The following is a 27931-nucleotide window of genomic DNA, read 5'->3' as shown; positions in this document are numbered from 1 at the left end:
TTGCTCAGGGTATATGAGGAAGTTTTGGCCACGTGGAAAAAGGGGGTTGCTGCATGATTACTCAGTTTATTAGGTACAACTAACTAAAACTACTGTAACAAATCCTGCCATCATTATTGTTATGATGTTCAGTTTTTCCTAAAACTGCTTTAGAAAGGTGTTGATTGAACTTTGTGATTATTTTGGAAGATGTAGTTTGTGTTCCTGTCGAATTCTGTCACATTTGGACAATATATGAATATTATAGTACCATGATTTGGTATAAATGTTGTCCTTTACTGCATTCAAAGGCTTTATACAGTAAAGTGGTATTTTATGAATATACCACATTTTATATGATTCTTCAAAATATCAAGATGTATATTACGTATCTTGATACACCCTAAAAAAGTATTGAAAATATATTAATTTAAGACCATATCGCCCAGCCCTGTTGATTATCTCTCAACCCCTTAGATTTATGTTGTGACCCTTTGTAGGGGCCAGACCCCTGTGTTAGAACCACTGATACAATGGGGGTGAACAAAATAATAAAAACACCTCTGTATAATTCAATAAAGCAGCCTCCAAAATGATCATACAGTTGAATTGGGATCTTTTAAACCGATATTCAGTGAAAACATAAATTATTGTCATTTCAGGCAGGACTGTTGCATTAGACTGCATGAGTTTTAGCTAGGTGTACCTTGTAAACCGGCATATGTGTGGTGTATTTGCACAGCCTGTTTGAATAATGCACGTTTCACCGTGAGAAGCTCAACCCTCGGACCAGTTGTTTCCCGCCCATAGCCTAAAACCCAGCCCCACCCCTTGCCGTCTTGCTCGGTTTCATAATACTGCTCCCTCTCTGTGCGTGGAGCTTACCCGGGAAGTCACTGTAGGAGTAGCTGTCCTGGTGAGGAGTCTGCTTAACACAACAGGAGAGAGGACCGTCGCTTATCTGTCCCGTCTCTACCAGCCATTTCCTGGCAGTTGCCGTCTGTTTGCCGACCAGAGGAGAGGAGAAGAGACGAGTCATTCATTACAGCTTCAGTGGCATCCGAAAACCAGCCAGAGCCAACATGCAGGAAGAGGTCGGCCAACTCTTGTCCGCTGTTACAGCCACAGTAGCATTGTTGTGTTCCTGGGGAAAAGGAATGTCCAGCAAATCTCATTAAGGCCTGCCTGTGCTGGGCTTTCTGACATGGTTGTACAGCCTAGCAGTAACCAGTGGTGGTGGTGGTGGTGGTGGTGGTGGTTGTGTTTTCTTGGAGATCAGCCCAGTGAATAGCGATAGAATTGATTTGGGAAGAGGCAGGGAATTTACCAGTGCTGTATTGTGTTAAATGTGTAGATGCGGTTCTGAATCTGCTCTTAAAATACGCTTGCAGGACTTGAGCTCATTAGCAGGACGAGGCTGAAACAAGGCAGGCTGTGCATGCATTTTTTTGTGTGTATGGAAGTCAGTGTGTGCTTGTTACCCCTCTACAGCATCATGTCCACTTTGGCTAAAGAGTGCTATTCTTTGCATCCTGACTCTTGCAGTCTAAACACAGAAGAATGACCATGGATTTTTCCCAACTGCACACATATACGCCACCACAGTGTGCTCCGGAGAACACCGGCTATACCTACTCTCTCAGGTGAGACCTCAGTGCAAGGCTGCAGCATCCAAACAGTCAGGCCTGTGTCAGTATGCCCTGCCTGTCATTTCTGACTGCATGCAGCTCAGAGAATTTACTCCCAATGAAGCCAAATCGTCCTTGAGAACCTGCTGTTGTGTTTTAATCAGTTTCAAGGCGTTGAAAGTTTAGTGTCAACCAGCTACTCTATATTCCATTTGTCCTTTTATTGTTTTTAGCCGAGTATGCTATTGTGCACTGTCAACCTTGACACTATTATAATAGCTGTTGTCAGTCTACTCATGTCCCTATGACAGTGTAATATAATAAAAGGTTTCTAGGCTATCAAGTGATCCCAAAGATTTTTTCATATTCACTGCCTGAGTGCTGGTTTTCTGTGTCCTGTTCCAAGACAAAACGTTTAAGAGTGATGAGTCGATAGTCAAGCCCTGTTTCCCAGTTAGATTGTGAAATTGGTAACAAACATAATTACAGCATTAAACGTTTAAATATATTTTTGATTGTTTTGTTCTGTTTTAAACTTTCAGAGGTTTTCTAAGTCAGTAACTCATATATTTAAAAAAAAAAAAAACTCTTGTGGTTGTGGTTTTGATGACTCAGCCTCATGAGTCAGTTGGTGTGTGTCTATATTCTTGGTGGGGAATTGGGGAGGCTTGCGCAGGGTAAAAACAGAACACATACTAGATTTGTCTGTACATGGTTATACTATAGTGTAGAATCAAGGTGCCAACTCCAGCTTTTTTAAAAACATTTTTAAACTTAGTTATAGCAGGCACATACCATTCCTGTAATTCCAACCTCTCCCATCACACTCCTCGTCCATGCATTGTTTCTTGTACTCATCATCAGAGATGATACCGTAGGTGTGGTTGACACTTAACCGGGAAGGTCTGTGCATGTGGAGGAATGTTGACGTTTTTGTGCTGTCACCTTTGGTGTCGGTAGTTCTCAGAACAGAGAAAGGCATGTGTAAGTTCACTGGAAATGAAATATCACTTGGACTCACTCTTGCTGTGTTTAGGGAAACGAAGAGTTATTGTACAGGTGAAGGCCTACCATCATTCAAGCGAAAGTATGACTGTCTTGTAAAAAAAAATCGAGTTTGAACAACGACCTCTCATTAGGTTTACAGCCCTGTTTTGCAGAAATGCAGAGCACAATGTGAAAACTGCTCTGCAGAGCTATATTGCCTCGAGCTGTTTCCCCTCTATCTGAACAAGTTCAGGCTGCAGTCTCTTTTAACTAATTATGTGTGACATTATTCGATGGTTGTATTAGGTGCCTTCTATAGTAAATATGTCAGCAGCTTTTATACTTTCACAGGTTGCGGGAATGGCTTTTATGTTGTTGCATATTTTCATGTTGTAGAATTTGATGTTATCACAACATGGCAAAACAAACCCTTAACATCCTCATGATGTTAGTTCAGCTTTAAGGCAGACAGAGTTAGGCTGCAACTAATGATTATTGCCTCCGAGGAAATGTTCTCAGCTGTGACTGTTGCTTTGTTGGTTGCTTTGTCAGCAGGATTACACAAAAACTACCAAACTATTTCCCACATTATTTGGATGGAGGATGGGTCTTGGCTCAGCATAGACACCATTAACTTTTGGTGCAGATTCAGGAATTTGGAAAGAAAAGACAGGGCGTTTTCCAACATTTTTGTTAATTTCTCAGAGAATGATACATGGATCCTGACAAGAAAATCAGGTGTATTTAGATGGGTGGTCTCTATGAGTGAGTACAAAAGTGGACTGTTGGGCCTTGACGGAGGTTTACACTCTACTGGATACTTTTAAGACGTTTTTTAATAGTTTTGCTTGAAAAATAACTAATTGATCAAAAATATATTTTAATTTTTTCATCAATCGCTGAATTGAATAATTGTTGCAGCTTTAACACAAAATGCATTCCAACGATGTTAAATCCAGTCTTGGTTGGCAGTCTTATGTGTCACGCTGTGTACTGAGGCAAGTTAAGATGAATGTACAAAAGCTTGTTCGACTCCTCGCTGGAATCTGTCAGGTAAACTGAAGGACTGGAACAAGCTAATCGTGTTCCTTTGAATGTGGTCAGCTGAGAAGCTATAAATGAACCTCAGTCACAACTGTGGCCCTGATCCCAGGATTAGACTAATAGTTTATGCTTCTTGATCAGCTAGTCGAGAGATCTGAGGTTTATATTAGCCCTGTGTGTGCTGTAGCTGAGTGGCTAATGAATCTCAGCTCTCCTGGGAGAAAATTTGATGAAATTTAAATGAGCTAAATGAAGGCAGTTACATGTCTTTGTCCCTGCCAATAATCTAAATATCACATTTGCTACTTGTATCAACCCATCAGACAGTCCGACAGCTGATTGTGCTCAGACTTTAGAGGGTGTTTGTATGTGTCTATGGCCTCCAGTGAATACAAGAGAGCAGCGTAGAGACGGACGGGGTCAGGTGACAGAAACCGTTGGCCCATCTGTTGTCAGATCTCAAAAGAGCAGTGACAAGTTTTGTGGCATTGAATGGTCCAGGAGAAAGAGGGAAAGGAGGCCAGCCAGTCACCTGACATCACATGAGAAACAACCTTTACAACTTTGAGCATTAGCCTTGTGTTAACTTAATTAATACTGTAAATGCAGGGGCAGACACATTTTGATAACCCAACAAGGTTTTTACTCGTGAATTGGGGGGTTCTGTGCTCTCACTCTTTGCTGGACTTTACTGGACTACAGCGTGCTCAGTAAGGAAGCTGCGTGGCTTCAACCAACTTTACTTGCTTTCAGTAGATACACAAGACATTTGGTGTTTGATCAAGGTCTGTGTCATATTAAAGATATTAAAAGTTTCATTGGCTGGCACAAAAGCTGCAATTTCTTGAAGCTAACTTTCAATTCATAGCCCTTTACATAATGCAGACACATTTAGCAGGCTTTTAATTCAAGAAGTTCTGTTGTTTTATCCTAATGATCATAGGTTTGACATGTAATTGCTAAGGATGGAACGATGGACAGATCGCAATTAAAGAAATTTACTTTATCACTTGATGATGGTGAGTTTCCTTTATCTGAATAATCATTAAAGCAACATTGTGTGACTTTTTTACCTTAAACTAACAGCTTCAAAGTCAGTTTGATGGTACAGGGTTAATGGGGTCTCTGTCTCAGCCACTCCACCGCCCTATCACTTATTTCTGCACTATGTATTGTCAGTGAGAGGGGAGGAAGACAGTGTTTCATACATGTTTACTACAACATACAAGTTTTCAACACATAACATCATTATGGCCTAATCAATTTTGTTTGTAGTTAGAGCCTACATTATGTCTGACAAAGAGTTTTAAAGATTGGCTGTGTGGAAATACTTAGGGAAAAGTATTCATTCCTTACAAAATGTGAAGTATTTTCAGTGTGGTTTTTTTATTGTAAGAATTAAAGCATGTTTTATTAGCAGGATATCATGGTTCACAATTATGTTAGCCAGCATAATCAGAACGTCATGCAACACGTCACACTACAACTTTTTTGCTGCATGATACAAAATCGAAACTTGCACAGTTCTTATTTTCCATGAATTAATTAACAAGAGACGTCTGTCATAATGTAACTTACATTAGTCAGAATCAAAGGCTTTTTGTTGCTTGTGAGTGACATCCAGGCTCTGCATGCACAGCATACTAAAAATCACAATTTTTCTTATCAGTTTTTCCAACAAACAGGGGCACACTTTGGTTATTGGATCAAACGCACTGATCAAACAACCAAAGTGTGCCCTGTTTTCTTTGAAAGATAAGTTAAGCTTCTCAAAATGTATTTGTGCCTCTTTGACTTTTGTTGACAAGCAGGTGATATTTCTGAAGTAGTCATTTTGGTCATATTTAAAAAAATAAATAAATAAATGTCATGTGTTTTTGTCCCAAGATAATTTTCAGCTTTTAAAGGGAAGGACAAGTTAAGCTATTTAGCCAAAATGTGATTATTTTAACTGGAAGAAACTCCGGCGAAATGATGTGGAATAGATATAAATACAATAATTTTAGATAATTTGTAAATTTGTAATTTCTCCCTCAGTTGTCTTTATAGTGTCCAGTCACACACACACACACACACACACAAGCCCTCTTATACACCACCATTTGCGAAAAGTGGTGACAATTTATAGACGTAGTGCATCGATAAAGCTTATGATTTGCATCCCAGCGGAAAGTGGTACAGTGGTTCTTTATACTCGGTGGTTCATCATTCAGCTGTTTCAGCTCTTGAAAGACAAATTCCCCACTGAAACAGATGTGTGTGCTGTATATTGACACGCACAAAGCCTTCATATTTTATGATGGTGGAAGTGGGTCAGTGGGGCTGTGGCCTCTGGTTGTAGTGTCTTCCCCCCACTAGTGATAGCTGAACATTGACAGTAGGAAGCGTTAGCAGTTGTGGAGTTATCTGGTGCTGTATGTGGCATTCTGTGATCAGCAGCAGCAGATAAGTAATGTAAAAGATCGAAAACAAGCGATAAGTCAACCTCCCACCCTAACAAACCTCCGTTGAAATGCAGGCAGTAACACAGATATAGAAGTGTTATTATTTTTCTTTGTCAAGCCAGAAGCTGGTTGAGGCTGCATCCTTATTAATTCACTGAATGCCAAGCATTTTTCCTCAGAACCCCAAAACATGATAGTTGATTACAATATATTTTATGATTATTGTTATTATTTAAAACTTACTAAACCATTGTCTGAGAAAGGATATGCATCACATTTGGTACTGTGACTCTTGTACAAGTGAGTCACGCCTTGCAGGGCTGGACTGGGTGGCAACGAGTCGGGCGGTTGTTCTTCACACTGCTGTCACAGTTGTTTTGACATCTGGTCTGAGTGTATTTCAGTTCATGCAACACTGGTCAAGTGCCAAACGAATGACAGCAGCTGGAGTCCTGCTCCTTCTGAGGGTTAAACTCACAACAACACAGACATCTCTATAACTGTTCTACTGATTTTAATACTACAGTAAAATGACCCCTGGTATATTTTTAAGAACACCCGCATTCATGAAGCATTTGTTGTTATATTTTAGACATCAGTGTGTCTGCTGGGTAATGGTACATGACCAGCCTCTGCTACTGATCACAGTTGCTCTCGAGCCAGGGAAGCTGTTTAGAGTGGTCTCCGTAGCAACCACGGCAACATGAAACGGCACACTATAGTGCTTTAACGTGAAGAGCGAAGGACACAGCCGAGAGGGACCGAGATAGAGAGAGAGAGAGAGAGAGTGGGGCACAAGCAAAGTGCAATCTGTGGGAGGGAAAATGAGGGTGGGCTGGAACGATCCTAATCACACTGCCAAATCCTACCCTCCCAGAGATAGTCAGATTGGAAATTTTAAAGGCTCTTGGCTCTGACCCAAACTCCCAGTTTCTGGCCTGTGGTAAATATAGGCCTCAGTACCTCAGGGGAGAAGACTTTCTCCACTCTGTGACAGTCTGAAGAAACAGGAAGGCAGAGTGTGTTACGATTCTCTGCTCTGATTTGGTATCATCCCCCGTGGAATTCCAGAGACTCTCACAGCTGAAAAAAATGAACAGTATAATTTGAGTAAACACAGCACAGTCCCACACTGTCGCAGGGAGGAGATTTAAATAGATTGTTGGGAATGTGTGACAAAATACTCATTTTACTGCAGCTCAACTAGAGCATCCCAACTCTGTGAAATAATTTGAGTATTTAGGTACAAAGAGGTTTATGCCTGAGATCTTGTGCTTGCAATGTTTCCAGAAAAACTTAATTGATGTAGTTATGATTGGATTAAAGAGCCATTTAAACAAATTCCATTTTATGAGATGGCAGCCACAGACCCATTGGTGGAAAATGTCAAATGGGATTACATTTCTGCTGTCTGACTCCACATTTTATTGTATTAATCAGTTACAACAATCTGTGAGTAGTCTCACCTGAGACATGCAGCCCACTCTACAGCTAACTAGCAAATGTTTTCCCTCATCTTTGGTTGGCAGTTTTTGCTCCTCCTCTGAGTTTCATTGGGAACAACACGCCCCCTCTCCTTATAAAACTTTTTCTGTGTCTGTTTCTGTTTTCATGTGTTAGAGAGAGAATGTAGGCTTCCTGGCAAGCATTTGACAAGACTTCTTTTAACCACACTTGTGGTTTTGGAGCTGAGATTTACAACCACATGGTTTCTGTTATCTCTGTCTAAGATATGATGTATGTGCATGTATGTCGGTGTGTGAACACAGGTCATAGTAGTAGTACATTTTGGTCAAGGGTTTTGTTGTGCTAGTGTGTTATTATCTGAGCTCCCTATAGCAGATCAGAGCTGCAGATTGGGCTCTATTATAAGATCAACTTCTGTGCTTGTAGTGTGATGCAATGAGCAGAAAGTTGAAAACTGTTGCTTTTTTTTTTCATTTGGCATTTATTGTTGTCAAATCAAGTTCGAAGTTAAAGTCGTTATAGCTGAAACAATAAGTCCATTAATGGAAGCCAAAATAACCGACTGCTGGTCTGACAAAAAATAAATTTCAGAACATCTCATTTAATCTAAAAAGCAGTCAAGAGTTGTAGTCCTACAAGTTATGCTTTGATTTTGGCCATTTCCTGCAGTTTTTTATACATGTTCTTTTCCATGTGCAAGATCTTGAAAGTCAAAAAACCCAAAGTCCTCGCTAAGCAGAGCCCCACTTTCCCACAGAAAACACTGCTCCTGAAACACCTGATCAGTAGTCCTGCCTTTAATTCAGCGACTTCTTCACTTCACACTCCATCACTATGTCACACATTTGCTTAATTTATGCCTGTAGTCATGGTACAAGGGAAGATAACTGGAAGCTGAAAACATGATGGAGCTGACTAGAGACACGTTGAGTGTTGTGGGCTCAGGCATGTGCGAGCTGACCAATCAGAGCAGACTGGATAATAGGGAGGTGGGCCCAAAGAGACATGAGCTGAAACAGAGTGTCTCAAACAGAGGAGGATTACATTGTTGCAGCACTGGGCAGTATGATAAAACTGATTGATACATCAGTTGGGCTCTAAACCAAATGGAAAAGTTTAATTGAATCATAAATGCCATTTTTGATCTGTTCAATTGCAGACCAAACCTGCTGTGTAGTTGGTAAATTACCAGATTATTGTGCTTGCATGTAAACATGATGTCTCGGTGTATCCAGGCTTTGTGATTGGATCTAATTTTTTTGCATACACCATGCAAAGCAGGCAGAAGGTGGGTGGGTGGCAAGTCCCTTCAGTGGCAGAGAACCAAACGTGGTATTAGAGGTGTAGACTCACCAGAAGCGATGTTACGAGAGTTACTTTTTCTTTGTCATGGAGGGTTTGGTCCTCTGTGGCTCTCTGGATTGATTTCAAAGAAATGGTGACGAGCCGGTTTTACCGCCATCGTCTTGGGAGCTGCCGTAAAGATCTCTGGTTGTCTGTTGTGTCCGGGGGACCATATCCTGATGAGCCAGTAAAGAGCAGACACTGAAGTAAGAGGGCTTCCACCCCACAGGCAGATACTTACTGAATGATGCAAAGACATCTGTCATGTCACGTTAACACCTGGATGGTCGGCTATGGTCCAGTCGCCCCTTTCCTGAGGCTGTGTGGAAGATCCGATCCTATTTCAGCTGTGCACGTGCTTGAAGTAATGTTACAACAGACACAAATTATGTTATAATACTTAATTCAGTGAACTCCTGTTGGACATAGTTTTATTACCACACATTATTTAATTTGATTAATCAATTAATAAAAGTTATTCAGATGATTCTCACAGAATACTTTGAACGGAAACTTTCATCACCCATAATCTGGCTACACAAGACTATACCTTGAACACACGTGTGCTACATAACAAAAAAGCAGAACGTAGGTGACTAAAATGTAGAATGTATCTGATGTAGTTGTGTACTGTAAGAAAGGAAACCGGCTGTGCCCACTGAGTGTGGGAAGAGTATCAAAGCTTTAGCGTTATGTAAGAAGAGATTCCAGGAAGCTGAATGTCAGGATGGAAGTGTCTTCTCTCTCAATACTGTAAGTCTGTCTCTTCATCTGTGTCTTCTTCACGTCTCTATTTTTATCACTGATGTGGGCCGTGGGAGCCGCCTGGGAGAGGGCCGCACACGGATCAATTTGGATACCCAGAACAACGAAAAAGAGTTTGCAAACTAATTAAACATGTTTACATCCTCTGGTAGTGACTGTGACCTGAACAGTCCAGTTTCTAACCATTGTTTTCACCTGAGATGCACATTTTAATTTTTGTGTTGCCAGATAGGGGTTCCGCGTGTGTGTTGTTCAAATAAAGATCTGTGTTCGTGACTTGCCAGGTAGAGCAGAAGGTCACATAAATGATTGTGTCTGGCTGCAGGCTACACAGACAGGTCTGTTTTCTTTCTCACACACACCCTGCCTCGACTGAGTTGCTCAGTCAGTCACAATACCTGTGAATCCTGAACCATTATGTTCTAGTATAACTTACTGTTCTGTTGGTTTTTATGCACAAGGTTTTTTTTCCTTCTCTTATTTTAACCTCGAGGCAAGCTTTTGTTTAATTTAAGTATCTCTGCAGCTTTATATTGCAACTGTAGGTTTGTCATTAAAATGTTGTTTTATTGTAATGTTGCTGAACTGTGGATTCACAGGATAGACTTGTCTTTGGGTCATTTAGCCCACTGAAATCAAGACAATTTCAAATTAAAAGAGCACAAAAAAAACACCGCACTTCCCCGTGGCTGTTTTACAAGATTTGAATTTCATATTTGAATGAAACAAGCAGATGATGATGGAAAGTAGATTGTTCTGTTGATATCTGGTACGTTTGCATGGGTTCCCATGTTCTCTGCTGCAGGGAACCACTGTGACTTTACGTCACCTCTTTGCTCAATGCATAATCTGATATCGCTGTGTTGGTGTCACCATAATTAATGTTGCTCCAGGACTATCACTACATGTTTTTGCAATGCTAAAAAAAGACCGAAGATGTTCACACATGGGTGAAGTTAGCATTTCTCTTCATGCTGGTAAAGGGCGAGTTTACCCAAAAGTGAAAATTCTGTCATTATCTTGTCGTCCCATACCGAATGAAAGTCAGGTGAAGTTTTCGTAGTCCAGAAAACAGCCATACAGCATTCCCCTTAACAACTGAAGTAGATGTCTGAAAAATGTCTACATGAATTAAAATGTGCTATGATGTTGTGTTAGTAGTATTTATATGTAGCAGAAGTTGGTATGCTAATCTTTTTTGAATGATTTTCCAAGCTTAATAGTACCAGTGATGTACAGTGATATGGTTGTGTTTGAATTCCTCCTGGTTGAGACTATATATATAATATAGATATATGTGAGGAGAGAGAAAGGGGCATAGAGAGAGTTTCACTGTTGGAACAGTTGTGTGTGGTTAAGTGGTTTTAGATCTATATATCCTTATCTGTGATCTTTGATTTCCAATCCTTAAGTATTTTATTTTTGGGAGACGAAATAAGATCAGTAAAGGTTTCTGTACAACACAACACACACAGGTAAATAAGTGCCCTTGTCTTAACCAACTAGTAATTATACTTGCAGTCGTTCTCCTTGGTAAATGCTAAGCAGTAGAAGCTAGCTGTGGTCATCTCAGACCAACAGGATACAGAAGGAGAGGTGCTGCCCTGGTCATGTGCTCAGAGTAAAGCCAGTTGGAGCAGCAGGCCTGAGGCAGAGTCAGGACGAAAGCACATAATTGGCTCTCAGTGGGAGTGTGTAATCCTCAGGGTTTAGAGCCAGCAGCATGCGCAGTACATGTACACATGCACACATGCATGTACATACAGCTGATATTGCTAAGTCTACAGCTTGTCTCCACGACAGGGACTCTGCGACTTAAACTACACAGCTCTTGTTTACACAGGGATGGTCCCTCCTGGTGTCTAACAGGAAGTTGGTTCTCTGTCCTCCAGTGACAGATAAAGTGCTTCGCCCCTCCTCTTCATTCGCCCGCCCCTGCATGCCTGTGTAGTCATTCTGTTGACCCAGTTGAGCCACCTGCACACAGCCTGCAAAGAATATATTATTATGATATTATTGATCATGCAGTACTTGTGTATTAAGCTATAAATAAACCTTGAGTCTAGAATTCTAACTGCTGCACCACTGTAGAGAAATACGGCTTAATCATGGATTTCTTTTAGTTTTGTTTGTATTGTTGCATCAGCTGAGAGGGATTATAGACATAGTTTTTATAATGGTTCCATTGGATTTCGCAATTGCTGCCCTGTTGCCTGTTAGTCGAGGCTGAATATTGGCTTTGACTCTGCGTGCCTGCCCTGTCAGGTGGGTGTGGCACTGTGACTCACAGCTGCACAACGCATGGCAAAGTCAAATTTACATTCGTGGTGTGTTTCCACTTACGGTTGGCTTTAGGTTGAACTGAGTGGAATACAATTTTTCTTTTTCTTCTGCCTACTTGCATACTTTGGGATGTTATTAGGACTATTTTTTCCAATTTGACTTCCAGAGACACACTGTGCCTTTTCTTTTGTCTTGTTTTCTCACTCCCCTGTGAGTGAGTCACTTCCTGTCAGGCTCACTGCCCGTTGCAGGGAACAACGGCTCTCTAAGAGAACTGTCTGTCCCTGTGTATTGTTTATTTTTGTTAAAAAACAAGAAAGCCTCTCTGAAGTTGTTGCGGATGACACACACATCAGGAAAATGCAGGATATCCCCGTTCAGTATTGATGTAAGGCTGAAAAGTCGCTGTTTGTTGTCTTCAAACGAATTTCCGTGCACCAAACGTAAGAAACCTCTTGTCCTGGGATTAACTGTCATGCAATACCTCCTTTCATCAAAATTCCTTTCTTTCTTTTCTTACTCCTCTACTTTCTCCACCCTTCCCGTGTTCCTCCACCTGTCTCTCTCTCTCTCAGCTCCAGCTACTCCACAGCAGCATTAGAGTTTGAGAAGGAGCACCAGATTGCCGCTGTGTACGAGTCGCCCAGGATGTCGCGGCGGAGCCTGCGTCTGCAGACCGGTGCTGGTCACTACGCCAACGAGAGTGTGGCTGATTACTCCCAGAATCACAGCAGCAGCAGCAACAGCAGCAGCTACACCAGCACCAGGAAAGAGACACGGTGAGACTCTCATGTCAGCTTACCAAAGAGTGAATCAGTACATGTTTTCTTCTTGAGGTTACGGGTCCGGATGCATGCCATCATTCAAACAAACCATCATTCAAACCCGAAAAGTCTGAAATCATATTTGTGTGACAGCCTGTTGTCCTGAAAACACTAACGTGGCTGGGTTTACACACCCTCTCTGCAGATGTACCCCACTGTTCTTCCCCCCAAACTGAACCCCTATCCTCTCAAAATGTAATTCTGAAACAATCTGCATTTTCAGTGTATGAAATTGCTTATTTTAGATCAGCTGACTCAGGTCAGGGGTCATGATTTTATTCTGGGATTGGAAATGTGTCTGTGCAGCGAAACACTGAAATCAATTGAAGTCGATTTGTGAAAGGCCAGAAAGGAAGCCAATTAAGGGCAAAACCCAGCTCATTCAGCACCATGGACAGGGCCGGCAGTCGCCAGACTTCGGTCAAAATAAGCTGTCAGACAAATGGACAAATTAATTTTTACAAAACTATTGTGGTTTCAGAATAATTGGCTGCTGGAACAATGGGCAGTCCAAACACGTCCATCTGTATACCCACACTTGTCGTATTTGCAAGTAGGAAAGTGCCAGTTTTTGTGACATATTTCCAGTAACTTCAACAGTGCACAATGAGACCGCAAATCCTAGAGGTGTATCAGAGCTCACTGCTACGTGCCTGATTAATGAACACATCCCAAGGCTCGCGCAAGTACAGTGTCATCGAGCTCAGCTGGTTTTGTTGGTTAACTAAATAAATGGGATCAATCATACAGTATCAACAACAAACCCCACACCATTCAGCAGGTAAGAGGAGTAATGCAACTAATGGGGCTGGATGCTATATCAAATATATTTCATATATACTTGAATAATGACACTTGCAGATGCAATTTCATTCTGTCAGTGGTTTTGTCCAATAATTTTGCCTTAATTGAGCAATTTGACAGCTAACAGGTAGACATGAAAGGTGCAGCTAAGGTCCCAGCTGGACTTGAGGAGGCAGTGTTGTGGTAATGCGCCAATTGAAGCTAACCATTCGGTTGCCAAGGAGGTCCAGAAGAATGGCTCTTTGGTATTAAGTAAAAACGGTCTGCATAGTTTTGGGACTTTAATAATTATAATCACTGAAAATGTAACTTCTCATCGTTTGCTAATCACAGTCCGAAAAGAAATCATAAGGCTCATTACTGTCAACAGCTTAACTGATATTTAGTGGAATGTGGGACACACTTAGTGTAGTGTTATCTGAAGTATGCATCCAGTGTGGTTTGTGTTTTTTCATTTTTCCGGTTCTGATAAACAAAAGCCTACTACCTTGCACACAGTGACTGTGCATTTACGTCGACTGACCCTACTGTACATACCTCTCTAGTGGTCTCAACATGCCTCTGCCTCTACTCACATGCATGCAACAAAAGTCAAACCTCTTCATGTGTTGCTGTCTTTGCTCTTCCAGGACGCTGCGGAGCAAAAAGCAGCAGTCCAGTTCCAGCGGCCTGTCTCTATCCCTGAGCCAAGCCGCCACACCGAGGAAAACCCTTTCTTTTTCGGCTATCAGTACCCCTATAAACAACAGCAGGAGCGTCATCGTTCAGGAAAGCAGCACAGCATCTGATGCTTCTTTGCTGACCCCCATCGTGGACCAGTCCCACCTGAGACAACGTACCATCACCACAACTACAACCACCACCTCCGCTTCTGTGGATGGACACTGGGGTCAGTTGTTTAAAATATTAATTCCAACGCCTGTTATACTTATGTGAGATTATAATTGCAAGAGTTTTACTTGTAACAGAGTAATTTTAGATTTTTGAATTGATACTTTAACCTAATCAAAAGACTTTAATACCTCCTACACCAGTGCATGCTTATTAATCCCTTAACTCAATTCTTAATAAATGACACTGTTTTCCTGTGTGTTTAAGAATGAATCACTTTAATTTATCTGTGTACATGCTGCTCTCCCCCAGAGAGAAGCTTCAGCGCTGACCACAGTTCAGGTGTCAACGGCGACGCCAGTGCATCAAAGTCCCATACCACGCTCGTTAATGGTTACATCTGCAAAGACTGCTCTTTACACTCTCAGAAGGACTCCTATATCACACGGTCTTCATCAAAATCATTATCATCATCTCAGGCTGCAGAAGCCTCCTCTGAAGCCCTCTTCTCCTCATCGTCACCTTTCACAAGCATATACTCCAGAGACAGGAGTCGAAGGAACAAGTCAGGTGAGAAATGGATTGAAATGTTCTTCATCACATGTTGAAATGATTTAAGCTGGACGGTGCTGAAAGCTCAGGATGTTCATATCATAATGAAGTTGTGATAATGAGAATGTAATTGGTAGTGGTGTCTCTCTGCAGGTGTCCTGGTATCTATGTCTAACACGTGTATGCGCTACAGCAAACGAGCCGTGGCACCCATAGTGTCCTTAGTCACTCTGCTCTTCAACAATGTGCTCTGGCTCGGTTCAAGGGCCAAGAGCCCCCCAGGAAAAGGTACACAACAAGAGACGTTGTTTTATCTTTATACATTACCCATCATTTTCTGTTTTTCTTTCTCTGTCTTTTGTGGTGGCTCAGCTCAGAGTGAGATCATCAGTGATCTTGAGGAGGACTCTGACAGATTGTGGGCTCATCTGTCTATTGCAGCTGACTTGAAATCTCCACTCCCTGTTCATTTCTGGCTGAGCAGGCTTCTCGTCATCACTCTTAATGTTTCCGGCTGAGTCATGGTCTATTTCTATTTCACATGTAGCCTTAATACCTTTCCTCTTTTTAAGCTTTTCGTAGCCTTCTGACGATTTTCTCTTTGGTGGAATTTTTCTGTCTTCCGTGTCACTTTCCCCTCGTCCTATCATCAGTTTATATGTGTGTTATTTTCAGTCTCTAGCCATGCCTCAACTGTACATTTTGACTAATGTGGATCATATGGGGCGATTGTGTCACCAGGTGTCGTCGCGTCGTTTTCGGACTCGATGAGACGAGCGGTATCCTCCAGTTTGTCCCAGCTGTGGCTGTTTAAGCAGACCACTCTCAACAGAGTGATGGGCTACAGAGCTAATGGCTATGCAGGACAAGATTCCAGCCACTACTCCAAAGGTTCGGGGTCACAGCTCCTGACCTCTCCTGCTGCTCTTCTCTTTCTTGTCACCATCTAAGCTCTTACTTTTCTTGTTTAAGGAGAAGTTGTTGGAGGATCTCCTTTATCATCTCTCACCATCCAGCCTTCACTTTCACCCTTTCTGTCTCTGAAGGAGGAAGTTAAATAGAAGCAAAACTAGAACTGTCAACTCCCCATTTCCTGACATCGGATGAAACTATCACATGATAAGTCGCTCGCACTTTCGCTCTCATGAGGTTGTGGTGACAAGTGTTTCTAAATTAACTCAAAAGACACCCTGACACCCACTTGATAACACTGTAGTTTTCAAGCTTCTAAGAAGATAAATCGATTAGTTGTCAACCAATAAATTAATCTGCAACCATTTTGATAGTCAGGTTGAGTATTTTTCTTTCTGGCTTCCTTACTGCTCTATGGACGTAAAGGGAATATCTTTGAGTAAGACTTTTGAGGATGTCTAATTTGTCTTCAGAAATCAAATTTTTCTGACATTTTTTAGATCAAACAACTAATTGATTATCAAGAAAATAATCCTCAGATTAACTGGAAAGCCACATGAGTGTTGGTTGTGCATTTAGTCATGTTTGACAGAAGCTTCAATTTGTATATGGTCAGTTTTATTCCCACTTCACTCCTGATTCTGGTTCTTTTCACAGCTGCAGAAGAGTTTGACCAACTCTGAAGCTTTCACTACATTTTATTTCTAGCCGTCGTCACCCTGTATCCTCTCCTCCTCCTCTCTGTTCTCATTTTCTTCATGAAGACCTAGAGCTCCTGTCGTCACACTGGTGACATGTGCATTCACTCCTCTTCTTCATCCATAAGTCCTCCCGTCATAATTTTCTCACGCAGCATGTTTTTGTTATGTAAATAAATGTGTTGTCGGTATGTTGCAGCTCATTCAAGTTTCTGTGGAAGCATGAATGTGAAGGGCCTGGTGACTGAAGATGCCTCACATCTTAATGGTTCCCTGTGTAAGTAGACACACACACACACACACACGTTGTCTCTATACATGTTCTTGTGGTCGCTGTGATTGACAGAGTTAATTATATGCGTGACCTGTGTGAGGACCAGTGAGCAGAGGTTGTGTGAACTGCTTTAGCTAGTCAGCGGCCTGTTGACCGTTGTGACCTGCAGATGCTTCTCTTTAAGTCAAGTCAGCCCTCCAAACCTATTTCAAGGGACCAGTTCAACACAAGTGATGATCATTCCAGACACAAATCAGTTGGGATTAACAACAACATTTCTGTAAATGTAACAATGTTAGCCAGCTGGCTAGTTTTGCTGTATCAAGGTGTTCTGAAAACATGTTCTGAAGCTTGAACAATACAGACGAAAGAAAAAAAATCTCTCTTTCTGATTAAAATGTCCTCGCTAAAACAATTTATTGCACTTTTTAACTGAGAAATAACTTTATGTAAAAACAAAGTTAAAAAGCAACCAAGGGCAGCAAACCAAAAATACAAAAAAAAACAAACACGCAAATGGTAGAAAGTAAGAGGCACACAAACAGAAATATGCAGCTTCACTGAGCTGACAATAATCAGCATTTTGGATCATTAGAAAGGTTTGAACAGTCTATTGAGTAACACACTTGAAATGGCTTAGAATCAGAAAGTTGCATTGAAGTGAAAGTTAAAAAAAGCATTTTTCAATCACGAGATACATTTGAGGGTTCAACAAGGATTGTTGCTGTCCATGTTTTTCATTACATTTAGTACATACATTTCAGTTTCCCATTTGTATTTTATTTTTAATTGATATGCTTTAATGTCGTTGATTCATTTTATATTTTAATTTCAGTCACTGTGATTACTTGCAGAATTTCATTCCTTTGTTTTTTTCTGCTCGTATGCCATCTTAATTTCATTCATTCACACATCCTTTGTTTTTGTTCTTTTCTGTTTGCCTGCTGTCCATCATTTGGGCGCACACAGGTGATGACTGTAAAGGGAAGCAGCATTCAGAGACACACACCGTCCTCCTCACACAGTCCTCCAGGCCTCGACGCCTGCTGGGGGCCCTGTGGAGCGTCCTAGCTTACACAGGTTAACCAGCACTTAACTCATGTTGATGACAGTCTGTAGATATGCTGTTACAAGGGTAGTTTATGAGGGAACCAGTTTGACTGTATAAACTAGTTGTGCAGCAACTAATCAGTTAAAATGTTTACCTCCAGGCTACTGCCTCCTGCAGCCAGGTTACTGTGTGGTGAGAGCAGGCAAAGCGGTGGGAACTGGGGCCTGGGACGGTGGTGCAGAGGCTGCTGTCTCTGTTCTGGATGCTCCTGGCAGCTCCAGGTTAGTGTTGCCTCAAACATGCCTCAAAAGTGTTCTTGGAACTGTATATCTTTTACAGGGATGTACCAATTGTGATATTCTAAGCAGTGTATTTTTTTTGGGGGGGGGGGGGGGGTTATTCTCCCTTTTGTTACAGAGAAACAAATTAATTTTCAGTATAAAGAATATCAGAACTTAAATCATCAGCCCCTCATTCCCCTATAATTTGACGTGCTCTAGGATTTCAGATTCAGAAGCATTATTAGCCTGCCATACAGTGTAGTTACTTGATGAGAAGACATTTTCTGTACTTTCATAGCCTATGAACAGGGATATCACGAGCCAGAAGCTCTTGAATGTCTCAGCACAAAATTGATCTGACACAGCAGATAAACATGAGCCACTGCAATTGGTGAAATTCATCCTTTTTGCTAATAGGCTGCTAGCAGACAACAACGCAAATATCAGCTGATTCTGATGTTAAGCCAGTGTAGCTGTGCATCGCTAATGTTCTCTGCTTCTTTGTTGGGCATCCGTGACTGATTGTGTTTCTTTTTTCTACATTTATTCAATCTTAACAGTGAAGGCAGGGAGGGGACTCCTGTGGTTTCTTGCAACAGGATGGTACCAGCTGGTGTCTCTCATGTCTGTACTCAACGTCTTCTTTCTGACACGGTAAGAGTCTTTTCCCCATTATCTATCTGCAATTCATTTGTTTCTGATAGCAATGTATCAAATCACAATGTGAAAACAATGTGACAGTGGGAAAGAGTTTGCTCAATGAGAATTATCACTCAAATCTAGAGTCTCTGTACTTATGGACTGAGCCTTGGCAGACTTCAGTTGTACATACTGTAATGTGTTCACTGTCATTACGTCAAGTCCGTACGTTTGCAAGGCAAACAAAAGCCACTGATAGACCGGCCTAAAGACTACAATAATAAAAAACTATTTGATTACTACTATAACCTTGACTATAACACATTTCTGTATCATCTCACATGATTCAAGTGATGTTTCAATAAAGTAATTGTTGTACACAAGAAGTCTGGATATTTGGATGCAGCCCTAATCTTCCCTCTGCTGCCTGGCAACTTTACTGTTTTGGTTCACTCTCACAGCTCTCATGGTGTTGTTTTCAGTCACACAAGGCAGCTATTTCAAATCTCTAAAATCCCTGTTATTGAGTAGAAGAGACAGCTGGTCATTTAAGACTAGTTAAAGGTTACTTGGATATTTAAACAAGAGTAAAACAGTTATAATATTATAAATGTTATAAATTCATTTTATGCATTAAGAGCTCTGACAGCAATCATGATTAAATAATTTAACTTGTGTCTTAAAATAGCTGTCTTGTTCCCTATATTTATACATCAACAGCATGCTCTCATGTCAGTTTCTCTGACCCGTGTGTGACTCTGTGTTTCAGATTCCTTCCCAAACTCTGGAAGCTCCTGCTGCTCCTTTTGCCCTTCTTACTCCTTTTTGGTGAGTGTATAAGAACTTGCAGTGCTCTCTTCTTTTATCACAGGTGTAACCCATTTAGTGAGCTGACAAAGAGAAAAATCATTCTGTAGTGTAGCAGTGTGTCCAAACTGGCACGCATCCCCAGAGTTCGCTGCATATTCACGGCCAGATTCAGGTCAGCCTCTCTGGGCTGCTAGTGAGTGACTCCACTCTGTCGTTCAGCACTGCTTACAGACATTGACAACAACAAACACATTTATGAATTTATTCTGTGGTTACTGGCTTAACTACTCTATAATTAACATACTGATCCTGTGAATCCTGATTTTCATTTTCCTGTGAAAAGAGACGTCCCATGGGCATGGGTTTAAATCAACCTAAAATAAAAACTATGATAGCAAAAGCATTCATTCTTTTTTTAACTCAGACTTTCATCTTCTGCCTCATCACATTGTATATATGTGGTGATGTCATTATGTCACATGACATGCAGTGCAAACCCAAGCATTTACGTCAAAGGATTCCCCCAAAATGGATGCAGAAAATCCTTGTTCACAGAAAGCAAAGACATTCGTATTTAGCCATATCACCCTGTTGTTCACACATGATGATGTCAGAGGGGAGCAGAGACACAGGTTGATGGCTGTTAGAGAGAGATGTGAGAATTAGCACTTATGAGTATTATTTTTGTATAGGTTTGATTCAGATGTATTGGGCAGTTGTTAGCATATTGAGCATATGAAGATACTCGAAGGTATATCATCAGAGTAAGAAAAAATCCAAATGTAGGCAGTGGCAGATCTTTTCTACTGCAGAGTTCTAAATACATTTCTGAAGTGTTCAGGCAAAGTTTATCCAAACGTCATGAGTCGGTTTATGAGTGACCAGGCGAGTGTGTTCTAACCTTCACTTCCTCTCATCTATGTGCAGCTCTATGGCTGTGGGGTCCGTCCACTGCTGCCCTGCTTGCCTACCTCCCAGCCATAAACCTAACAGAGTGGCGTCCTGCCTCTCCCTTCACCCTTCTGTCTAAATGGATGCCATCTTCTGCGCCGGTTCCTGTGTCTGTCCCAGTTCCTGCACCAGAGACCCCAGTGGAGCAAACCCCGGCCACCCCAGTCTCACAGGCATCAGTAAGATACGAGGATAAACCAATCAAAACATTGTTAGGAAGCATGTCATGAGCGTGTATATGAAACAAAGTTATATCATGATGTGTGTTGTCTCTTTTGCCATGTACTTGACTGTTCCCAGAAACAATGAATTTAATTTCTGGCATGTAAATTTCCTCTTTCTTCGTTCCTTTATTCCTCTTCTCCAGCCGATACTTCCCCCTGTGGCATTCTCTAATGTGGACTTAGAGCGACTGGAACGAGTGGAGCACCAACTAGCGCTACTGTGGGAAAGAGTCCAGCAGGGTGACCAGAAGCAGGAGGAGCGCCACGGCAACGTTTTAGGTCTCTACAGCACCCTGAAGGAGCAGCTCCACACTCAGACAGACAGGGAGAGCCTGGGATTGTGGGTGTCCTCCCTGCTGGAGCAGAGACTTGGGGTGTTACGGGGAGAGCTGGAGCGGGATAACACACAAAGAACACAGGTATGGAAATGAGAATAACATGAATTATGTATGCTGTTAATGTTTACATGCCTCTGACATTTCATCTGTGCTCCATGCAGAGTGCAGAGCAGCAGAAACAGTACCAAGAGAGTCAAGCGGCACGGTTGGCTGATTTAGAATTACTGCTCAGCACGCTGGCTGCCAAAACTGAGGTATGTACGGCTGATCCACTGCTTTATTCCTACTGAGAAAACATCTTGAAAACATGTGTGCAGCGGAATGCAGAATGCATGGGAAAATGTTGCTTACTTACCTTCCAATTATTTTAATATTTTGAAGTAGATTAAATCTATCAAGAAAGCAAACCAATGTATACAAATCATAAAAGCAAACGGGCACAAGACTATAATCCTTAACAAAGTATGTAAGAGTAGAGTTCAGATGGTTAACTTGCAAAGTGTAATTATTAACTGGCAACAAAACTGTTGCAAGGTGGTGGTCACATACCACGACTGTAGAGACAACAGTATCAAAAAGACAAAATAATCTCCCGACAAGCTCAGACAGGTATGAAAGGTAAGGTGTATTCAAAGGAACAATGCTGCTGTATCAAAAAAATGTTTTTTGGGTTCATCTGTCATAAGGAGTTTTGTATTTGCTGTGCCATCGTCAGTAATCCTCACACATGTTATATGTTGTAGGAGGTGCAACATAAGCAGCAGCAGTATGAGCACGAGAAGCAGGAAAGGGAGAGAGAGGCCATCACTCCAGCAGCAGACACGGTTCCTGTCAGGTAAAATAAAATAAAAACAACACAAGAATTAACTGAACCATCAAACACACATGTTGACTGACTGACAACAGACCTTGTTGTGAGTAATTTCATGTAGGAACTATTTTTTTTCTCCATATCACTACACAGAAGGAAGCGTCCATCTACTCTAGACTAAAGGCTACATTATTGTTTACATTCCATGCTGTCAGAAGCACGAGCCACTTGTTTATCAGTAAATATCCTTCTATGCGGTGATACGGAACAAAAGTATTTCCTACTTTGAACTGCTCACAGCAAGGTGTATCGATCATCTTGATTAATCAGGTAATGATTTTTTAAAACTTGATAATTCACACCAAAACAATCGGATAAATACCTCTACAGGCTAGAGGAAACATCTATTTTTTGATTCTGGGGGTGAAATGTCCCCTTAATATTTTTTTATGTGCTTTTCACATTTCTTTGAGATTGTGGCAGCTCACATGTCTCTCTTTTACTCAGCGTGGGTGTGGCGCAGGAGGACCATGATGCCTTGCTAGTGGAGGTGCAGAGACTTGAGGCGGAGCTGGGCAGAGTCAGACAGGACCTGCAGGGCGTTCTGGGATGCAAGGGTAAATGTGGGCAGCTGGACACACTGCAGCAGACGGTAAGAAACACAGATATTAACTCCTGTTTGGGCTTTGGAGTGATATCTACAGTACTCATTAGATTTGTTTTACCTTCCCAGATATCAGACCAGGTGTCCTCCCAGGTGCGTAAGGAGTTGCAGGCTCTGTTCTTCGGCGGCGTCGGGGCAGGAGAGGAGCAGAGAGAGGTGCCTGAGTCTCTGGTCCACTGGTTGTCCCAGCGCTATGTAAGCACACCTGACCTGCAGGCCTTACTGGCCTCACTGGAGATGAGCATCCTGAGAAACGTGTCCCTGCAGCTGGAGCTCAGTCGGGCCCAAACCCTAGGCGAGGCCGAATCCCAAGCCAAGACCATCGTTAAGACAGTAACCGGGACTGTCCAGCACACTGCTTCCACTGAGGGAATGACAGAAGAGGTAATAAATGTACACTTCTGTTGCCAACATCATCGTCATGTAGATTATTAAGTGTTTTTTTGCAGCTCTAATTCAATCCTGTGTTGTTGTCTCTACCCCAGCAAGTAAAGCTGATTGTCCAAAACGCTCTGAGGCTCTACTCTCAGGATCGAACAGGCCAGGTGGACTACGCCCTGGAGTCTGGAGGTAAGAAGGAGAATCACATCAGAATCAATGGCTTTCCATCCTCGGATGTCATAGAAGACAGTAGTTAACCCTGTAGGGATTAGCAAGATAGCTGCTCCATTAACTCAGGGCTAGGTCTAATGTACGTTACATAATCAGGGTGCAGGCATTAGCCAGGCTCGAGGACAGCAGGGTATTAGCAGCATTATCATGTGTGTTACTGAGCAGTGAGTTGACCTACATGTTGATTTCCCAGAAGTCTTGTATGCAATATTTCTGCATTATAATCTCTAAAAACAACTTGACCTTTTTATATATTGTCTGTTGACTTGTGGTTCTTTCATTATCCCAAATGTTTCAATGTCGAACCCAGAGAAATTCTTAATTTTATTGAAGTTAACGGTGAATTTGATTTGGTCTCCTATGCTTTAACTTTTGGGAGAGAGTCAATATTTGTCTGAGTCACGTGTTACTAAACAACAAATACAACAACTCCCATGATCCCACACAACTTATATTATTTGTTTTGAGAGACCCCTGGTGGCAGACATGACATACTGTGTGTTTCACACACCTCATATAATCACAACTCTTGCTCCCCAACATCTCCTGTCTGTCTCTACTTATGCTTTCAATACAGGCTGAAATATGCAAAAAGCTCTTATGAAATCTGGACTTCATTTGCAGGCTCATTATGGTTTCCTCTTGCCCTCTGTGCATGTTCAGGTGGCAGCATCCTCAGTACTCGCTGCTCTGAGACGTATGAGACGAAGACGGCCCTCATGAGTCTGTTCGGCCTGCCGCTCTGGTACTTCTCCCAGTCTCCACGGGTTGTCATCCAGGTGAGCCTAACCATGAGAGAAATGCCCATTTTACTGATTACGTAAAGTTAGTTACAGGATTTTCGCCCTTTTTCTTTTGTACTTCTTTGTGTTGATGGCGGTTTTCAAACAAAGAGAGTGGATCAGAGTAGACTCTGAGCTGGTTGAATCAATGATAGCAATTTGGTTTCGCATTCTTGGCTGTAATTTCATGACCAGGCTGTCTCTCCATGTTGCAGTCATTTTATTAAAAAAGTCCCTCTTCCTGTAACTGAATTTGGAAAACTCAAAAACTACTGATATAGTCTCATAAACTTCTGATTTAATTTAGAATCTATTTTTACACCAAATGAAAGGTTGTACATTTTCATGGCCGTCATAAACAGGAGGAATAATCACAGCAAGCAAGACATGTCTAAAAGTACAAATGGGCACCTGGCTATTGTGTTAAGACAGACTTGGATAAACTAAAGTCTTTCTTGAAAGTTAATTGGGATAGGGTTAAGATCTGAGGGCAATTGGTGGAAACTAAGAAGCACACTGTATAATAGTTCTTGTCCGTTGTAATGAAACTTATTTTTGGTATGTCTCCCTTCCGCAGCCTGATGTGTACCCAGGTAACTGCTGGGCGTTCAAGGGCTCTCAGGGCTACCTGGTGATCCGGTTGTCCCTGAGGATCCTGCCCACGTCCTTCTGTGTGGAACACATCCCCAAGGCCCTGTCCCCGACTGGCAACATCACCAGCGCACCACAAAACTTCACTGTTTTTGTAAGAAACATAAAGCTGCACAAATGGAGAATAGTTAATTGAATGCAAACGTGACATATGAGTGCCCACTGATGTTTGTTTGTGCGCAGGGTCTCGATGATGAGTACCAGGAAGAAGGGAAGCTACTGGGGCACTACACATATCAGGAAGATGGAGAATCACTGCAAACTTTTCCTGTTATGGTAACTTAAGACGTACTTCTTAGTCTATTAGAAACTGATCAGTTCATTGTCTGCAGGCATGTTCTGAATATTTTCTTCTCTTTCAGGAGAAAAATGAAAGGACCTTCCAGATCATCGAGGTGCGGGTGCTGTCTAACTGGGGTCATCCAGAGTACACCTGCATGTACCGCTTCAGAGTCCACGGAGAACCTCGGCCTCAGTGAACCAACCACTAACATAAATCTTCATATATGACATATCACACTATCTGTACATAGCTCTCGCCAACTTCTTAGAGACGGAGGGGACTTGGTGGACATTTTTGTATGAAGAACATGAACGTTGTGGATTGTAAAGGAACGTGCACAGACTGAATCATGAACACGTGTTTTATAAAATTGAAAGAATCACAGGAAAGTCTGTATGGGGACAGTCGATGGTGGCAGAAGAGGAAATGGAGCCACGGAAGAAGCTAAAACTCCAAGTCCCCTTTTCATAAAAAGGTCTCTTGCACTGAATCAGCCCCGTGGGGGCGGCAGGCTCCACTGAGCGGACAAATCCATCCCCCGTCTTGGCACCTTCCACTCTTACAGGGAGGTGGATGATTGGAATGGGGGATTACAGACTCATCTCCACCATTTCCTCACACACTGCATTTCAGCCTGATTTGGTTTGTGCTCCTGAATCATCTGTATTTAACTTTGATTTCCTGTTATTCGACTGTCTTCAGGATCAAAGCCACTGCACATTTGTCTGCGACGCTGTCCAGACACGTCACTCCCTTTGTTGCTGTCAAGTCTCTGCAGTGACATTAACTGAGCTGTTTGGACTGGAGTACACTAACAGCGGATGTAAACTGGACATAAAAGGTTCACTACGTTCAAAGCTTGGCCTCATGCATCCACATAGCCATAACTACTTTTTCTTTTTTTGTTTTGGATCTGAACATGCTGCCTATGGACAAGCTCTGAATGTTTTCTGAAGCAGAGGCTTTGATGCAAGTCATCCTTTAACTTCACAGCAACACTATATAACCACTGACCTGAGCTCCCTGTGCTCAGAGTACAAGGAGGCTCTGCATTATGTACATTAGAGAAAATATGTGTGAGGTTATGCAAGGACTCCAGGATTCATTCTAGCATGTGACTCTTCCCCGAACCTTACTCTTTAACTGATACATGCAAGTGTGTCCTCTCTGGAGGTTTGAGTCCTGTGCCTCGATCTCAAATTACCAATCAATGTTGAAAGCTAAGTAATATAACTACTCCTGTAGACAAGAGTTTGATTTCTACTTTCCATTTCTATCAAGAGGAGACTCTCCTCCTCCCTCTAGCTCAGTTCTAAACGTCCTCCTCACACGGGCTCCCTCTATTCTGAACCCCTGAAGGAATGTAATCTGTATATTTAATTGTTGATAGTTGGTCCTTTATATCTGCTTTTATCAGTGTTGCTTTATTAAAAAAAAAACATCCTGTTACTATCATTATTATTGTATTACTACCATTATTTCTACATTGTGTTGTTTTGCTTTTTTTTGTTTTGTTTTTGGGGGGATTGATGATGTCAGAGGATGCACTGCAACAATATGTTAGGATAATATTTGTGGCACAGGTCTTCACAATTTGTTTAAAAGAAATGGGGGGTGTCTGTAGTCATCAATTTTTGGTTGCGACTTGGGGGAAGTCTAAAATGTTATGTATAAAATAATGTTTTGTTCACAATCTTATTTATTAACAAGTCAACTAGTGACTGCAAGATATGAGTTATTGCAATGTATATTTTGTCAAAAGCTGTTCAGTGCATTTTGGAACCATCTTGGGATTTTTTTTTTTTTAAGATAAATGGCTATTTTTGTTCAGTCATGAGATGACTTAACTGCTTTGGAATATATTCCAATAAAGACTTTAATTTTGAAGAACTTCTCTGACTAACATAATCGTGTTTTAAGACTGAGAGCATGCTGCTTTTATCTACAACTTTATTTTGTGCCCTTTTATGACTGTGGAGACAAACATTTTTTACAACGCAATATCATGTTTTTGGTTCATCTCTTTCACGACCTTTATTTAGAGCCAACAATAACAGATCTGACGTGATATAGGACTGAACTTTCTCCTCCTAAAAAAGAGAAAAAGAACTATAAAAGAATCAAAAGTACAAGATGGCAGTTAGTGTGAAACAAGAAATCCCGTAAAATCCCATCAATCCAAATTTGACTTCTGACAACATCAGTAAAAAAAACACAATAATAAAAGATCACTTGACACTGCTTCTGTGAAAGGTGTTAACTAACACATTTAGGACGTGACATCCCCATAGTTTATAATGAACTGAAAATGACTATCAATTTACCGTGTCATTGAGGTTTAAAGGGTGTCTTTGTTGGCACAAACATCTACAACAGAGTTCATGAAAGAGAGACTGGTTAAGCCGTTTCATTTACAGACTTCACTGAGACATTACCATAATTACCTTTCAGAGTGAACTAGACACAAACATTAATTATTGAACATAACTCATGCTTTCCTTTCACAAATTTACATTGAGGCAAACATAAAATCACATTTTGTATCTTCGGAAATCTGGTGAATTTGATAAGACTAACAAAGTTTAAACACAGTTTTGTTAGTTATCTGCTGCCCTCTAGGGGCAAATACAGGAACTATGGAGTTCAAGGAGAGAAGGCTTGCAGAATGGGTTTTATTCCTACATCAAAAACAGCTGAGACGAGGCTTTGGTTTTTTAAATCTATTTTTAGAATAGTTTGATCGACAAAAACCCGACCTTGTTTATTGTGAGAAATAAACAAGGACACGTCGACACAACCAGGAGCTGGGGGCTATTTCAGGAAAACTATTCTGATCGTTTGTTTGTTGTAAATTGCAGCGTTTTTATACAGTTTATCACATATTATGTAACTATTACACAATGGGATAGGAGGATGTGTAAGTCGGACTCACTTTGTGGTCGAATTTATTTTCAGCTAGCCGTCGTGTGGAATTCCAGAAACGTATTCGAAATGTATT

At 41.4% G+C, this 27931-nt stretch overlaps 1 protein-coding gene across 1 annotated transcript; it reads left to right on the top strand.

Moving 5' to 3' along the window:
* The first annotated feature begins 1061 nt into the window (after positions 1-1061).
* Positions 1062-26823, top strand: sun1b (Sad1 and UNC84 domain containing 1b). The gene is given in 24 exon segments (XM_030406413.1): positions 1062-1073; positions 1525-1622; positions 12517-12720; positions 14199-14458; positions 14713-14970; positions 15106-15240; positions 15694-15843; positions 16762-16839; positions 17806-17916; positions 18048-18115; positions 18117-18168; positions 18729-18822; positions 19577-19635; positions 20545-20747; positions 20936-21211; positions 21292-21384; positions 21874-21965; positions 22449-22593; positions 22675-22989; positions 23091-23175; positions 23881-23996; positions 24577-24744; positions 24834-24926; positions 25013-26823. Coding segments are annotated over 24 exon segments (3282 nt in total). The 3' UTR covers positions 25130-26823.
* Positions 26824-27931: the final 1108 nt, after the last annotated feature.

This window comes from Sparus aurata, chromosome 23 (genome assembly GCF_900880675.1).
Source record: "Sparus aurata chromosome 23, fSpaAur1.1, whole genome shotgun sequence".
Classification (NCBI taxonomy): Eukaryota; Metazoa; Chordata; class Actinopteri; order Spariformes; family Sparidae; genus Sparus; species Sparus aurata.
The sequence above is the reverse complement of the archived record's forward strand: the minus strand, read 5'-3'. Positions and strand labels throughout refer to the sequence as shown.